Here is a 12,712-nt window from a genome sequence, read left to right on the forward strand (position 1 = left end):
CCAATTTTGGGGATCAAGAAATTACTCTTTGCTTTATGTTAAATCCAATCAAATTTTACCCTGAGAAATCTAATAATACAGCTTGTTTCCTTATACATGGTCCTCAGATCTGCTATAAGCACTCAAGTTTATTATTTATTTTGGTTTTTGTTCCCTGCCGCAGAAAATTCAAAATTTCATAAATGGACCCATAGAACTCTGTGTGTAATTAATACAGATCTTTACTGTATGATCTTGAGCAAATCATTCTTTTCTCCAAATGTAAAATATCTATCTGTATGTATATGTGGGTGTAGGTCTGCATCTCCATCTTGCTTCCTATGTCACATGATTGTTGTGAGGGTCAATTGACCCTCACAAATATCTATAAAATATTTACCACAGTTCTTAGAACATAATAGACACTATAAAAATGCTTATTATCCTCAAATCTTGGAAGAGAAGAAAGGAGTTGTCAGATCCACCTACTGAAGAGAATGACATGAGAAAAAGGCCACTCTCTCTTTTCATTCTTCTTCATTCCTGCCCATCATTGAGTTCTGGAAGTCCAACAAAGCAGTCGTAATCAGGTCTAATTCAGAATGAACAGGAGGTTGAAGATGGAGGGCAGAATGACTACTAGCAACTTCAAGGATATTCTAGAGGTCTTGTCTGGAAAAAGAAAGAATAGAAAACCCAAGACCATGAAATTCTTGAGGCATTGTACTGGAGTTATCAAGTAGAGTAAGCTCAAGGAGTTGGAATGCCTAGATATCTTTCCTCAGTTTAGCCCCATTGTGCCCAGGACACCTCTCTGAACTCGAGATCTCAAATTTTGGAACAAATGCCATGAGTTTAGGACTGAATTCTTAGACAGAAGGAGTCCAAGCTCAAGTACCCCACCTTCATTCTTCTAGTTCTTTACCTTTACCTTGTGTATCAAGACTCAATAAGGATATCTTCCAGTATAAAAGGAAAAGAATAAAATCCCAGATGTAGAGCTTGAATGGGCCTTAAAGTTCATCTAGTCTAACCCTCTTATTTTATAGGTAAACAAAGTGAGACCTATCAGTATAAAATGACTTGCCAAGAGTTACACAAATTGTAAGTGGCAATGTCTGGATTCAAATTCAGGTCTTTGGATTCCAACTTCAACATTCTTTCCACTGTACAATATCAATTCTCTGGTATAACATAAAATCCAGTTGGACCATTTTCCATGCCAGATTCTAGAGGGAATATTGAAACAAACCTGAAATGATATTGAAAGATCACCTGGACATACCTCTTCATTTTACAGACTAAGGAAAAAGGATTGAGAGAGGTGAAATCATTTCCCCTTCTACTTCAAAACTAGATGTCTGAGGTAGAATTTGAACTCGGATCTTATTGACTCTAGAGCTAGTGCAGCTGCAATATTAATTCTGAAGTTTCAAATATTTACTAGCTATCTGTACTTAGACAAGTCACTGTGTGTCTCAGTTTCCTCAAAAACACACACACACTCTCTCTCTCTCTCTCACACACACACACACACACACACACACACACACACACACCATAATGTCTTGCTCCCCCCAAAATTAGCAAATTTATCAAAAGCAGATGGATATTAGGGTCAATATCCATCTGGGTTAGTGTTCAGGAGAGCATCTAAAATGGAAAGGAAAGCATGAAGGGAATTGGTATAAAGAGACATAGTAGCCTCTGGTACTTAAGGGAGAAACTATTCTATTCCTAGGTTTTATACTGTCAGCTGCATGTAAATGTTTAAGGAATGACAACGATATGTTTTTAAAGCCAAGGAGAAACAGAACTCTATAATTATCACTTGCTCTTGTTTACAATAAAGACCTATAGTACTAGGTCTTATGGGGAGCTTCTACTCTGGCTCAGAAATGTGGCAGCAGTCTAAAATACTGAATTCTAAGACAAGATTTGAATTCAAGGCTTCTTCATTCATTAATTTGACAAGCATTAAATTCATGTTCTATGTAATACACTGTGAGATATGAAAATGAAAATAATATTGTTCCTGCTTCCAAAATTACATTGTTAAGAGCCTTCTCCTTTTCCCCAAAGGGCTGCCATGTTCCCACTCTAATATGGGACCAGAGAGACTGGAGGAGGAAGCTAAACTGCCAGGGGCACACAGAGTGTGGAATGTCTCTAAGGAATAAAAAGGTCTTGAAAGAAGCATTGAGAAGACCTGAAATAAAAGGAAAGATGAGGAAAATAGCTGCTGAATTAGGGGATTATCTTCCCCCTTGTTATAAACGAAAGATTTCATACAGGAAGGAATCATCACTAATGTATGTCCCTGGTAGCCAAGAGATCTATGCTAATCTTTCTAAATTGTAGATAATCTTGCCATCTTTATGGTTCCAATCATAATCCCAGGAACTTTTTTTGGAACTGGACCAATTTCAGCATTTTGAATGCCTCATTCAGCTTTTTGGTTATTATCTGAGACATATTGAAGTACTCTACTAGGTACCATGGGAAAGCATTGATTTAGAAGTTAGAGGACTAGAGTGTGAAACTACCTATGTGACACTATATGAGTCACTTAAATTGTCTAGGTACCACTTTTCTCATCTGCAAAATTAATAGGTGAGAGTAGATGACTTCAAAAGTTCTTCCAACTTTAGAGCTCTGATCTTTAGTAATATATTCTCCACTGACTGCTTCCTGTAGTTATATAGCCCTTATGATATTATGTGGGATGTGTTTGATTTTTAGGATTTTGACAGCCTCAACATGAAGAGAATAACCAAGATGGTAACCAGCATGAGATACAGAAGTCTGTTGTGGCTTTTGTCATATTCAACACCTTAAAAGAGAAGAATCTAAGAAGCAGGGTCACTGGGAGCATGGGTCTGAACCATGCACAATAAAAGAATTACTTTTTTTCAATTCATCTAGAGGCACTGACCACTGAAACAAATACCTTCCTCAGAGTCTCAGAACAAGAGTATTTCCTTTGGCAAAGACATGGCAAGTGACAGATCTCGGGAGGGTCTGTTCCTGTAGAAACTGAGTTGGTACCAAGTTCAAGAATAACTATAATTTAAATCCAGCAGGATTCCATGATCACAGGCTCTTGGGAAGACAGTCAGAAATTTACCTGCACAGAGTTTACTGGCAAAAATAGTATAGGAACTGTTGCTGACAGGGTTCCTGGCAATACAGGTGTACTGGTCCTGGTCACCAGGTTTCCATCTGACACTGAGGATGGGTCCTTCAATGGATGCATTAATTCTCTGTCCCAAAGGTATCCAGTTGTATGTAACATTCTCTCTTACTTGTTCCACAGAACATGTCGCATTGAAGAGACAGGTGCCATTATCACTGGAACTAGGACTCAATGCAATTTGGGGCTTTGTCAATCGCTCTGCATGAAAGGTAAAATATAATATAAAAATGTGATAAATAAATGATATAAATAAAATATAATATGTAATAGTCAATGAGATGTTTTGATTATGCTCCTCCCCCTTCTAAAGATGGTTAATGATTTCAAAACCCTGGATTTCAGAGTTCTACCCTGGAGATATCAAAAAGGAGAGGAAATCGGTGATTCAGGATATTCTCCATCCAGTTTCAACTACTAACATTACCTGAGTCTGCACATCTAGAGCTACAAGGGGCTGGAGTGTTCAAGTCAGAAAAACCTCCTTCTACGCAAATAGAAGTATGTAAGGAGGGCAATAGATGCTGGCTTCTCAGGTCCCATATGTGAAAGATTGCCATTATATTTGTGAGACAGAGAGTGATAGTGCCCACGGGAGTCAGTTTTCCTCCAACCATTCTGGGAAATGATTTACCTGTTCTAGGTTGCTGCTGATCAGAAAAGGATGGTAGGAAAAGGACATTTATTTACAAATAGTGGCACTCTGCTCTAGGGACAAGGAAAAGGATAAGACTTCTTCCTTATAAGCTTAAGATGTCCCATCATATGAGAAATCAATTAGCCTTAGCTATATACACTTGGGATTCTAGTATGTTAGAGATGAAAGGAACCTAAAAAAACAACAACTCATCCAATTCAAAGATTCTCTCTGCAACATCTCATCTGGCCTTTATTTGAATACATTAAAACATAGAGTCCATGACCTCACAAAGCACTCCATTCCAATTTGAAATAAGTTTAGTTGTTAGAAAGTTCTTTTTTCTTTCTTTTTTTTTTTTTTTACATTAAATCAGTGTAACATATAGGATTATAAATATAAGGAAGGGAGAGAAATCCCCTCATTTGACATATAGGAAACTGAGTCTCCCAAATGCTCAAGTGATTTATCTGAGCTACATAAATGTTAAAGAGAAGAATCATGATTTATAAGAGTCAGACTATTATAGGTAATCCCCCAAAAGCTCCCTGACTGAATTCTCCCAGAATGTGTGGGATAAGTATATTTTCTTGTACATAGTGTAACCATCTTGGGTAGGCCTGCCTTTGCCTTGATCCATTGGTTTCTATCTTCATCCCTGTTCTATCCTTGGCCTGATTTTCTATTTTCTAATAAACCCAGTTTCACCTGGTGATTTTTCTTTCCATTTTCATTCATTTGTCCCTTTATTGAGTAAAAGTGCATACTCTTTTCTCCAAATTCTCCCGTTTTTCATCTTGTATTATTTAATAAACTTCTTTTCAGATTTCTTAATATACATAATATTTGACATTGATTATATTATCATTTTTGTTATATTAATATACCTTAATTTAATCTACCATTGCCCATAGTTGGTGAACACTTAGGTTGTTTCCACCTTTTCATGATTACTTATAATTCTTCTATGTCAATCTTACCAGAAATAGCTTTTTTTTTTTTTTTAACAAAATAGCTCTTTTTATCTAAGCATTTTTTTTTTTTGCTGAGGCAATTGGGGTTAAGTGATTTGCCCAGGGTCACACAGCTAGAAAGCGTTAAGTGTCTGACCTCAAATTTGAACTCAGGTCCTCCTGACTTATAGGATTGGTGCTCTATCCACTGCACCATCTAGCTGCCCAGAAACAACTCTTTTAAAAAATTCTTCTTGTTGTTCATAATTATACACACACACACACACACACACACACACACAAGTATTTATGGTCTATGCCCCTAAAAACAGTGAAATTACTGAGTCAAAATGTACAAATATTCTTGTAATTTTTATAGTGCAATTCCAGCTTTGTATTTTAAAAGATTGTGCAAATTTGTGATTCTTCCAGTGATGGATGTGAGTACCTGTTCTTCCATAGCCTCTATTTTTATCTATTAATCAGTGTGAAATAGTATAGCAAAGGGGTTAAATTTGCATCTCTTAAGTTATATCTCCATATTCTCTAGTGACTCTCCATTGCCAGAGTGTCTTGCCCAAAAGTATTCTTGTGTGATTGAGACTCAAATTCAATAGACATCACTATGCCCTCCCCTCCCTGCCAGACCCCAAATACTATTCAGTTTTCCTTTTACTTTTGAGGATACCACCATCTTTCCCTTGCCTGAGTTCAATACTTTATTGTCATTCTTGACTCTTTGCAGCCAAATCTTGTTCTATCTCTGTAACATTCCATATATGTACGCGTATATTATCTATGTACGTGTGTCTTGACGAATGCTTTATCTATCTACATCAGCTTCCTATCCCTGCACATTCTTCCAGAATTTAAATTCTGTCCTTCCTGAGTGATGGAAACTTCTAGTCCTATCCTGTCTACCTCAGTTCCCTTCTTAGATTGTGCCCTCCTACTAGCTTTATCTTATTGTTACTTATCATAACTTATTATTGATGCCCCAGTATGGCACTAATTTTCTGCAAACATATCTTTTGACATGGTACTTTGGGGCTCAGGCATCCATAATAACTTTATATCATATTAAGTCTCAAATCCATCTGTCAAAGATCTCCTCCACCCATTCTCATGATTCTCAAAACCCATATTTCAGTAAAGTTGATGTCTGCCCTGTCCCTAGAACATGCAAAGCAAGTCTTAATCTGATCTCTTCATTTTCTCCATGTTTTTATTCTCATCTTTAATATCCTCTCTTACTCCTTTTTACTTGAATAAAATAAGCCCGTATTTCATCCTAGTCTAGCTGGAGCCTCAACTCTCCTTCCTTTTCTTTCCTCTTTCTTGCTTAACTTACCATATACATCCAGTCTGATGTGCTCTGAGAGTACTTGTCTTGTACTCAGTAAGGAAGTTTGGAGCTTATAGGTGCTACTGTCTTCCTTCCGAAGCTGTTGGATGTGTAAAGTGATATTATCACCAGCAAGACAGATTCGTGGTTTCAGGTTGGTTTCAAATATTTTAGTTTGCTCTTCTCTTTCCCATAGCAAGATCTTCTGAGTTTCATTGTAAAACCAAGAGATTTCTGAGTAGGGCCCAGGATAGAGTTTAGAGAAGCTGAGATTTACAGATTCACCAACAACACCCACCACATTTCTTGCTGAGTAAACTGCCAACCAGAATCAGAGCAAAAACTTTGTTAGTATTAGGATGATAAAAATCATAGCCAAGGAACTATTTTAATGGAAGTGTCATTGAAAGGCATTACCATACAATCAGACATAATAATAGATGACATTCACATAATGCTTTAAGATTTGCCAAATACTTTATACTAGACATTATTTATAAGAACTTCAAAACAAATCTATAAGATGCGTTTTTTATCATTTTTTTTTTATTTTTGTGCTCATTTTAGAAGTAAGGAAACTAAGGTTCAAAAAAATTAAAAGTGACCAGCATAGAAATTAAAAGAAACCTGGCTAGTATCCAAGGTGGTATTCAAAACTGACTGCCAGGATCCTGTGAACCATAATATAGGTAGCACTGAGAATAGTGAATGGCCAAGACCATGTTGTTTAGATCACAGCTGTGATTGACCTTGTATGAGAGTCATCATCACCCATCCCCTTGGTATATATGATGAGATTTCAGAAAGCTTGCAAAATAGCCCACTTTATAAAACCTTTCCTAGAAAGATACACAGTTCAGGAGAACAGAAATACATACATTCTATTAAAACTATCCAGGTACCCAGACTCCTTAAAGCTGTGTTTGAAGATATCTCACCTGTCTCTCATTGTCTCTCTCATCTCAACACATAAAGATCTCTTATAGTAATAGTATAAGGACCTGTTTAGAAATATAAGGTCAAAGGTATAGGCTCTCCTTGCTTTTACATGATACTTCATAACTAGATAGAAGTTGATGATCTTATTAGAGTTACTGGTAGCAACTGATACCTTCCTCTGCCCACAACCCAGTTGTTTTGTCTCTCTGATTATGGTTATGTATTGTGGCAAAGTAAAATTTGTCATTGGCTTCAGTTTGGCAGGAGATTCAGTGTTAAATGAGTAAATGAAGTATAGTGACAGAATAAAAAATTAGTTTTACTGTAGGTTAAGAATTCCTTATGCCAATTTCTTGTTTTGTCTTGACTCTTAAAGTATTTACTTTATTGTAATACTTTCCAATACTTTTGTATATAAATACTTTAGTATACGAAAATAAAGTGATAGTGAGTCACCATCTGTCCTTGAGTTCACTTTCTTTATCTGTAAGATATAATGAATTGCTTCTTCCTATCTAAAATTACTACTTGCATTTGTACCCAATGACTTTTGACTATAATTAAAGTGTTAGGAGATGTCTATAAGACTTATTTGGTCTAATAGGGGATGCATATTTTCTTCATGCACATACTCACAGATTGTAACATTTCTGCTGATACATATGGTATTCCATATATCACTGCTGGAAAAAAGTATAGAATTGATCACAGAATTATTGTCAAAAATTTCTATTATGTCGTAGAAAATATTATAAGTGCTAGAAAATTAAAGAAAAATTAAAAAACAGAAAAAAGATAGATCCCAAGAATTAGACCAATAAGCTTTATGTTTATATTCAACAAAATTCCAAGATATATAGTTTTTAAAAAGAAGAGATGATACTTAGAAGTTAGAAAAAAGTTACTAAAAAGTTAAGACATTTTTTTTTTTTTGCTGACGCAATTGGGGTTAAGTAACTTGCCCAGGGTCACACAGCTAGGAAGTATTAAATGTCTGAGGCAAGATTTGAATTCAGGTCCTCCTGAGTTCAGGGCTGATGTTCTGTCCACTGAACCATGTAGCTGGCCCAGTCGAAACAATTTTAAACTAAAATATGATCATCATTGTTGTAGATTAGGTAAAGATAACTGGATTTCAGCAAGATATTTAATAATCTTTAATGATGGTTTTGAACCAAATTGAAAAGATATGAACTGGATTATAGTCAAGTAAGATAGATTTTTAACTGATTGAATCATCAAAGACTGATGATTGACAGTTTAATGTGAATCTGAAAGAGTCTATGGTGATATATCTTAGAGACCTGTACATAGCCATGTGTTCAATACTTTTATGAGTAACTTGGATGAAGACATGAAAATAATATTTGTAAAGATCATAAATGACCCTAAACTATTAGGGAAAGCAAAGAAGTCTTTGACTAAATAGCCTTTAATACATTTCATCTATAAATTTTTATGATTCTCTCACTTAGTGACAGAATTATGGATTAAAAACATGATTAATAAATTGATCCACAATTCCAAAGGACTCATGATAAAAAAAAAATACCTCCAGAGAAAGAAGTGAAGACTCCTGTGTACAAATTGAAGCATAATTTTCTCACTTTCTTAATTTTTCTCATTTTTTTTTTTTGCAACATGGTTAATATGGAAATGTTTTCTATGATTTCACACAAATAATTGAGATATAATATCGCTTTCTTTCTCAGTGAGTAGCAGGGAGGTAGAAAATTTAGAATTCAAATTTTTAAAAAGGAATATTTATTATAAAAACATATATATGTGTGTATATTTATATACATATGTGTATGTATACACATATATCTTTGTACAAAAAAAATCCCAAAATAATAAGCCAATAGACATATATATGAAGTGCCTACTATACCTAGAACATTCTGTGAAGCACTGAGGCAAAGAGAAAAATCAAACCAATTCCTGTCTTCAAGACCTTTATTTTCTACTTGGGTCTTACTAAATGATAATAGATAAATATATACAAGATGATTTGAGAAGGAAGGAGGGCTAACAACTAGGGGAAAAGAGAAAAGTTTACTATAGGACATGGCATATGAAGGAGACCAGAGATTCTAAGAGGTAAAGGTATAGAAGGAATGCAATCCAGATATAAAGGATTAGTAGAAGTAAAAGAAGAATTAAAAAATGAATTACTGAGTTCAGTGAACATAAAATTTATCATCTTGACTGAAATACAGAATTCCTAAAGGGGAATATTGTAAAATAAACCTGTAAAGATAGCCTCAGCCTGAATGATGAAGGGATTTAAATCATTAATAATTAGATAAATATAAACTTAAACAACTCTGAAGTGTCAACTTAAACCCTTTGAATCTTCACAAAGTCTTTCTAGGCTTTTCTGAAACCAGTCTGTTCATCATTTCCTACAGGTCAATAGTATTCAAAATCATATATTACAGATTTTTTAGCTATGCCCAGATGATGGGTATTTCCTTGATTTCCAAAGAGCTGCTAAAATGTGTTTATACATAGAGGTCATTTTCCTTTTTTTTTTTTTTTTAATCTCTTTGAGATACAAAATTAGCAGTGGTATTGTTGAATGAAAGGGTATGTACAGTTTTATAGTCCTTTGGGTTCCAAATCATACTCCAGAATAGTTAGACCAATCCACAAATCTACCAGTATATTTGTTTAACTACTTTTCCACATCCTTTCCAGAAATTGTTACAAAGCATTGTACACACCATCAATATTGTAAGAATAAACCATTGTAAAAATCTTAGCTGTTCTGATCAATAAAATGACCCATGACTTTCTCAAGAATCCTCCTTGTCTGCACATTCCAGTGCTCAAAAAAAAGGATTTATTCACATACAAAATTGTTCATGAAAGACAGACATCACTGGAACAAATAGTGAGTGAATCTAGGTTCAGTTGAATTGTGAATAATTTCTGAATAGCTGTAATAATAGGAAGTATAACAAACCTTTGGCTTTGCTAGGAGACCTAACTAACTTAATCATAGTCTTTATCATTTTATGTCTCAAGGTACTCCATATAAGCTTAGTCCAAAGGACTATACAGAAGAAAAGGGTGGCAAATCTGAAATTCTGTATAGGAAGAATCAGCAGAGTTAGATAACAGATTGTGTGGCAATTGAGAGGTAGTTGAGAAAGGACCGTGTTCTCAAAGTTGAAGAAATAGAGTTTTAAGACTTGATCTATACACTCACACCAAACAGACAGACATATTTCCTGACTTGGATTTTTACAGAATACATCCGAAGGAGCTTCTCTGAGAAAGGGAAGACATGAGGGACATAAGCACGCAAACAGCAAAAATCTTCATGATTGACTTCCTCTTCCTTCTTTCCCTGGAAGCCTTCTGGGAAGTCACTGACCCGCGTTTAGACTCTATTTCTTTGCCCATCTCTCTCTTTTGGTTGTTATTTGTTGGAAAAGGGAATTAGCTTCATATGAAACAAGGATTTGCCTCCTGACTCCCAACACTGCCAACGATGCTGCAAAGGTATCAGACATTATGGAAACTCACTGATGAGTTGTCCCCCCAACTTCCCTTTACTTCTAATACTGGAACCTCCCAGAAAAGAGATAGCTAAAGATGAATAAAAAGTACCTTGAGAGGAAATCATGAGCATTAGCAGACACAGCCTCCACCAGTTAAAGATCATGCTGTTTCTTCTGCAGTCTGGGTTATTCAACCCACTTGAAGAGAGATTGAAGAGGAAAGATGTCTAACCACCCTCACACTTCCTGCTCCCTTACAAAAAATAACACTTCTGGGGTGAGGGGGAAGGGAGGAGTCTGGAATTAAAGAAACGGGGAAGTTGCAACATTTGTAAAATATTCTGTTTTTTTTTTTACTTTCCGACTCTGGGTAAATGAGTTTTAGTAAAAATGACCAGTCATATAACTGTTTGGTCTGATATTGAAATAGTTATCCCCCATTAATGTACCCTTGCCTTGAGAGAGGGAAGATTAGTACCTCTGGTATGAAGACTGCAGAGCCCTTTAGAGGACTACTTTCCGTCTTTGTCCACCTGATCCATCTAACTCTCACCTGTGGCTCCAAGAAGTTGTAGCATGTATACCCTGATACCCTGATAAACCATTTTGGAAGACAGACTAAACCCAGCTTAAGGTAAACAAAGGGTCTCTAAACGTGAATTAAGAGGTGTCTACACCAAGCATGTAAAGACTTCTGATGGAATGGGCGAATGAGAGTAATTTGTCCCACTGACCATAAAGGCAGGTAAAGCAGATATTGTGGAGTGCTTAGCACTTGGGGTTAGACATAAAAGACAGAAAGATCATTCACTTCATCTAGAATCATCATCATCAGTCATCTTGACTCTGTGCTGCCTTAAGAACAGTGGCTTTGGAACAGAGTGTGAGGCTGATGATTTTGTGCAACACTGCCTCACTTAAATCTAATTTATGCACAAATCAAAAGACATCATCATACCATTTTACCATTTCTGTGCTCAAAGCCCGGTGTCAATGGGTGAGGGATGAAGCAGCAGGTGGGGTTACATTGGGAGCTATACAATGGGGCCACCTGACACAAGTGGCCCAGGTCATAGGGTTGTCTTCTCACTGGAAGCAGCAGAGGAATTTAGTAGTCCCCTGGGTGTCTGAACAACAAGGATTTCACTATTCTCCTCCATGTGTGAGGTAGGGGCTAGAAAAGGTGCCCTAAAAATTGTCTGATTACAAACCTTGGTCTGATTACCGTGGTGGGCAGAGATCCTACCCTGTTGTCAGGACACTAAAAAATGTACAAAAACTTCTGAAAAGTTGATTTCACTTACCATCAGTACATAGAAGGTAAACAAACTTACAGAAAATACAAAATTCAGTAGACCTGAAGAAAGAACTTGTAAGAGGACTCAACAGGTATCATATTCAAATAGCACTCTGATTGAAACAAGGCTAGGAGCTGGATACACTTTTTTCTGAAGTGGTTATAGTGAAAGAGGGCAATGTAAAGCTGGTGTACATTTTGCAATCAAAACTAATCTAGTAAATAAGCTCACATATCTTCCAAATGTGAATGACAGGCTTGTGACAACGTGATTATCACTTGCAGGAAAATGCCATGCCATCATCATCAGTGCCTATATTTCCACCATGATGAACCCTAATGAAGCCAAAGAAAAAATTTACAAACACTCAGAGACCCTTATCAACACTGCGCCAAAAGAGGACAAGCTTAGAATTTGGGTGACTTTAATAGTAGTGTATCTCAGACTACCAGACATGGCAGGGAGTCCTTGGGAGGAATGGAATTGAAAATAGCAATGGCAATTGTCATTTCTTACTGAAGACTTGTGTATTTCTATCACATTCTCTTTACCTAAACATAATAAAACTTCATGAATGTACCTTCAGAGCAAATTTTTGTATTTTAGTAAACTATGTGATTGTAAGGAGAAGAGACAATCAGGATATGAGAGTAACAAAGGCAATGTGTGGTGCAGAGTGCTGGACTGATCATAGACTTATCCTCTCCAAGGTGAATATTCACATTCAACAAAAATGGTAGCCCCAAGGCAAAAAGACTGCTAGACGAATTGATGTCAATAGATTAGAGTGCTTCTCTGAGAGGGAACAGTTTGTTACCAACTTGGAGGGTAAGTTGAGCTGATACACAATTGGCAACAA

General features: G+C 36.1%; 1 protein-coding gene across 1 annotated transcript; it reads right to left on the minus strand.

Annotated features, from left to right (window-relative positions):
- Positions 1-303: 303 nt before the first annotated feature.
- On the minus strand, positions 304-10,835 carry LOC100934615 (SLAM family member 9). Its single transcript, XM_012547994.3, has 4 exons — positions 10,665-10,835; positions 6,114-6,425; positions 3,107-3,373; positions 304-651 (listed from the first exon to the last, which is right to left on the minus strand). Exons 1-4 carry the CDS (start codon positions 10,717-10,719, stop codon positions 572-574), a joined length of 714 nt encoding a protein of 237 aa, XP_012403448.1. The 5' UTR covers positions 10,720-10,835; the 3' UTR covers positions 304-571.
- Between the last annotated feature and the right edge of the window lie 1,877 nt (positions 10,836-12,712).

The sequence above is a fragment of the Sarcophilus harrisii genome, chromosome 4 (assembly GCF_902635505.1).
Source record: "Sarcophilus harrisii chromosome 4, mSarHar1.11, whole genome shotgun sequence".
In the NCBI taxonomy this organism is placed as follows: domain Eukaryota; kingdom Metazoa; phylum Chordata; class Mammalia; order Dasyuromorphia; family Dasyuridae; genus Sarcophilus; species Sarcophilus harrisii.